The sequence below is a fragment of the Mytilus galloprovincialis genome, chromosome 4 (assembly GCF_965363235.1).
Source record: "Mytilus galloprovincialis chromosome 4, xbMytGall1.hap1.1, whole genome shotgun sequence".
Taxonomy (NCBI): Eukaryota; Metazoa; Mollusca; class Bivalvia; order Mytilida; family Mytilidae; genus Mytilus; species Mytilus galloprovincialis.
In genome coordinates, this window is record NC_134841.1 from 99,209,337 (window position 1) to 99,214,389 (window position 5,053).

At 33.4% G+C, this 5,053-nt stretch overlaps 1 protein-coding gene across 1 annotated transcript; it reads right to left on the reverse strand.

Annotated features, from left to right (window-relative positions):
• Positions 1 to 503: 503 nt before the first annotated feature.
• On the reverse strand, positions 504 to 4,257 carry LOC143073583 (uncharacterized). The gene is made up of 3 exons (XM_076249225.1): positions 4,170 to 4,257; positions 2,484 to 3,755; positions 504 to 1,969 (listed from the first exon to the last, which is right to left on the reverse strand). The coding sequence occupies exons 2-3, from the start codon at positions 3,744 to 3,746 to the stop codon at positions 1,595 to 1,597; spliced, it is 1,638 nt and encodes a 545-aa protein (XP_076105340.1). The 5' UTR covers positions 3,747 to 3,755; positions 4,170 to 4,257; the 3' UTR covers positions 504 to 1,594.
• Between the last annotated feature and the right edge of the window lie 796 nt (positions 4,258 to 5,053).

A 5,053-nucleotide genomic window follows, 5' to 3' on the forward strand; every position in this document is an offset into this window, starting at 1 on the left:
AGCAAGGGGAGGTCTAACGCTTGCTTTGCGTCAAGGATACCATGTGTATTGTACCCAATCATTTATTTGTTACATTAGCATTAAGGATACCGTGTGTATTTATTTGTTACATTAGCATTACGGATACCATGCATATTGTAGCTACTCATATAATATTTGTTACATGTAAAATGGCACAGAAACAGTTGTAATATTTTGGCACAAATGGAATACTGTGTTTAAAAAAAATACTAGCTTAATTGCAATGCGCCCAGAATGCCGTTTTGAATAAGAATTCTACAGGTACAGCCAAAAATTAATATGTTAATTTTTAAAGACGTCCCTACAGATACGAGCATAATTAACTAGGTGGGAATAAACACGCCAAAAGATGGGCAAAAGAATATCCTGACCTCCTTCAAAATGAAAAATCTTCTCTTTGTCGCGAATATTTTTTTATTTCCCATGGGAAACTCCAATACAAATATCCAAATCTAGAAAAGTACTGCTATTGCGCTTAATATTGGATTTATTTAAAGCAAGTACCCGTTGGTAAATCTTTGGAGTACAGTTAGAAAATATTTGGTTCAAAGGGGAACATTGTCATAAAGGGCACGATAAGTGTTATCAATTTCATCACTCAAATGAAATTTATACAAATCTTTACTAGAATTTGACCATAAAGCTGGTCTGCTTATAAAGGGATGTAGTTGTGCCCATATATGATCGATACATGCTATAGAATATTTGGTTAAATATGTATGTTATAAGCTCGGTTGTAAGTACGACACACACATCCTCTTTCCTTGCAACCTTACGTGTAAATGTGTTAAACATAAAAAAGTTAATATGAATCAAAAAGCATTTATTCTACAAAGTTCAAAGTTCAAAGTTCTTTACTTCCCAATTAAGGAACCTTGACGGGACAAAATGACAACAATACATTCTCATTCATAACATATAAACATATAATGAAGATAAAATTAAAATTATAATTCACATAAAGCGGATGAGATAATATCATAGAATATATATAATCATATAAGATGTCAGAACATAAAACAATTGTTATAGTTATTTTAGTTCTTTCAAAGTTTTGTATCTTTGATTTTACTGCCATGCCACAGTGCCAATAAAAATAGTTAAATAATTTAACTTGATAATTCCACCATATAAAATTGAGAATGGAAATAGTTTGCTGACAGAGGTCTACCTTGTCTCTTATCCAGAAAAGCAAGTTGAAGGAATAAAAAATACAAGTCACTAAAATGGAAAAGAGACCAAGGGCAAATGCACTTGGACATGTTAGTAAGTGGGATTTTAGATACCGTCTTAACCTCCTCGTGACTAGTGCACAAAAGTAAAAAAAAAAATACTTTAATGCAGAATTCACCAAAGGATGATACTAAAAGGTTTATTCATCCAAAAAAAAGTATATTATTATGTTTACAAATGCATATATATACATATTCAACACTCTAGCATGGCAGTAGCAGGTGCAAGTTAAGTCTCACTACTCCCTAATTAGTATGTTCATGTTTGGCTTTAAGACATTTCGTGATAAATCAACTATTTATAAGTAACATTGGCATTGGCAAATTTCTCAAATAATTGCTTAAACGAGGCTGTGCGTATCTCCAGAGTCGTCGGTCTTAAAAAGCAAAGTGTTTAAATATTCGACAAGTCCAGAAATTTGATAAAACTCTGCCTCTGCCAATAGCTCGCGTAGAATGAACTCACTGGGTGGAAGTGTGCCTTCTTTAATGCAACCATCACGCAGAAAATTCAATATGTATCGGAAGTGAGTTCCATCTCGGTCAATGAAATGACTACCGTCCGGTTCAGTTTTAAGTTGATGGCGTCCACTGAACATGGCAGCTAACATAGAGGAAGAATCACGTGTCAATGTTGTTAACGATGTCGAAAACTGTTGTCCACCAATATCCAGTTTTATCTTGTTTTCTTGAATTCTGTACATTTCTGACATTTTCTGAAAAAAAATAATTACACAGAGCGAATCGTTATCAAAATGTTCGTTCTTTGTTTGGTACCCTATATATACAAATTATTTAAACATGATTTCATTATGGTTTCTAATGCTGTAAACTAACATCTAACCCGTATGTAGTTAAAGCGCAAACTTATTATATACTAAAGAAACCAGTCAAAACGGTATTAAACTTACATTCAGGAATATGACATTTGTTATCCATTTGTTTGATGTGTTTGAGCTTTTGATTTTGCCATTTGATTAGTGGCTTTCCGTTTTGAATTTTCCTCGGAGTTCAGTATTTCTGTGATTGTACTTTTTCAGAATGAAAAGATCCAATATTTGAAATGTTAAATCCTGCATTTTATGTAATGTACGTCAAAAGTTATTTAATAATTATTTTTTCATTTGAAACAAGTTTATAGTAATGTAAATATTCGCCTTTAATCATATATTGATGGTTACGGTATTTATTTGTTTTGAATATTTTAGACCAAACCAATGACATTCTCACCTGTAGTTCATGATGAAAGTTCTCTCTTTCTCTCTCAAACTCATCTCTTTGTTTGTTCATGTCTATTAGTCGACGATCAAACGCAACTTCCATTTCTTCCATTTTCTTCAGATGTTCAATTTCAAACGCTTCTATCTTTTCTTCATTGATTCTTATGAGATTCTCGTAGTCCTGGAGAGCAGAGTCAAGTTTTCTTTCTTTTTCTTTCATCGTTTTTTCCATGTTGTCCACATAGTTTTCGCGCATGCACAGATTTCGTTCCCTATGCCTAAGATTCGTATCTCTTTCGTCAACATATTCTTTAGCCCTTTGGACAAAAGCATTAAAGTTAACATGTAAGTTGTCGATCATACTCTTTCCAAGGTGGTCTATTTGTTCGTGAATATCAACTTCCCAGTTACTTGTTATATCATCGAAAATATTTCGTTCATACAGAGGACCAATAGATGTGTCCTGAGGACAATCTGACGAGCCTGGACTATTTTTCCAAACACCATCTCCTTTACATATTTCCATAGCAATAATTGGTCTAGTGAAATCCGAGTCTATCATCAGAGCTTTGCCTACAGATTTGTCTCTGTCTAACAATAGCTGCCATTCACTATCCGAGTCAGACTTTGCCCAAATGCGACTTTTTTCATTTTTATGAATCTGATAAATATCTCTTAGTTTCCATTCTAGATGACCAACCTTTTCAAGTTTACTAAACCTTACATTATGGAACTCTTCAGCAGGTGCATTGGCCAACATTATTTTGAATGAGTTCAAATTATGTTCGATCTCCTGTGCCCGGGAATAAGCGTAGACGACAAGTTTCATTGGTCGATGACCTTCTGCTATACCATACCACTGAATTAACATCCTCCATGCGTCCTCGTGGACAACATCCACTGTATGGGCGTAATCTCGTCTTGTTATAATCGGACCTGGGTGTGACCTCGAGTGATATAAAAACTTTCTAGAACTTGAAATTCCAGTATAACGCTTTAGTTGCTCTAACCATTCGGCGACAACAACGTACCAAAAATCACCCTCTATTTCCTTTTTCAAGAAGAGCTGTTCAAGTATCGCTTTTTGTGTCGATAAATCTGTGTTGCTGTGCTGCGTTGGGATTGCGGCCATTTTCCCGAAAAAAGAACGTGTATGTCCTCTATGTACTGCTTTAGATACCTCTGAATTCGAAATAGTTGTGTTATTGCTATTAGTATTACTGCCACAACTAATACTGCTATTAGTTCCAGTTGGTTCGGAGTCAACCTGCATTACTCTGATCTGTAAAATTAAGATGAAAGCAACATGAAACACAAATATCTTATCTGCAACTGCATGTTTACAATGTGTATTTGTGTTTCGGAATGTCTTGCAGATTTCATCAATTATTTATTGAACGAATTGATTGCTGCATATAAAATTACTGTTAAATTTGTTTCAATCGAAAGCAAATATTTTTGTGTGACTACAGCTAGATGTTTATATCCATTGTAAGTGTGACTAATATTAAAAAATCTTATTCTGATACCCTGCGATTACATGATCTATTTTTGAATGCAGCGAGGATTAATTTCAAACATACACGATATAATTGACATGCTGCCAAATTAACATTAGTTTTCGAAGTTATTAAAAAAAAACAGTATTGTAACCAAAATATCAAGATAATATTGAACTGTTATGAGAAATACTTACTAGGTTCTGGCCATCTGCAGCTGATAGATCACATGAAGAGGTTGTTTAGTATGTATAATCAGAAGGCGCGTGCAGATGATATATACAGATAACAGCCAGTGAGGTACTGTGAAGGGTGCTTAAGCAATGTTCTTCTTAATATATAGGAATTTCTCTTAGTGTTTTCGTCATTATTTGTACACTCCATATCTTAGGTTTTTTCCATTTATTTGTTTATGTATAAGACAAATTAATATAAGACCATCCTGTATTTCCAATTTAACAGGACGTTAACTCTCGATCACGCGTGAAGGATTAAAACAAAATGCAGCCCCGATAGACCACTGCATATAAACAACAATACTATTTGTTCATATGCATCAGTCACTAGGAGGACTTGACTCAAAAAGGTATTTTTATAATGGATGTGATGCTGCTTCTGGTGTATGGTCAAGAAACACTAAACATATACTAGTTTACGTGACTATACATGTTTTATTCACTCAATTTACATTTCATTTCATTTTTTCTTTTCTTTCTATTCTTGTGTATTGTCTATTGCAATTGTGTGATATAAAAACAATGTACTGACTATGACTATAATGGGTCCTCTATTGGAAATACAATCTATCTGATCTTGTATTACATGTATATGCATGTACTGATATAATGCTACTACATTAAAATGGAATGTAAATAATAGCAGAATTTCCTTGTTTGTAGAGTTCAAGACCTTCACTATCAATTTACAGATTTTAAGTTATTAGAGGTGAAGCAGATTTAACTGCATATGTAGTTCTATTGTGATAAATGAAATCAATATAGTCACCAAACTTTCAATTATTCAGTGAAAAAATACACTTTACAGTACAGAGAAAATTTAAGTTGAATGATATTTCTGTCAT

What these genes read in the sequence shown, in the direction of transcription:
- LOC143073583 (XM_076249225.1), bottom strand. Translation starts at nt 3,746, where the DNA reads ATGCAGGTTGACTCCGAACCAACTGGAACTAATAGCAGTATTAGTTGT. An exon ending in ACTTTCATCATGAACTACAG is followed by an intron (nt 1,970 to 2,483) that starts GTGAGAATGTCA and finishes ATTTTTTTTCAG; the next exon opens with AAAATGTCAGAAATGTACAG.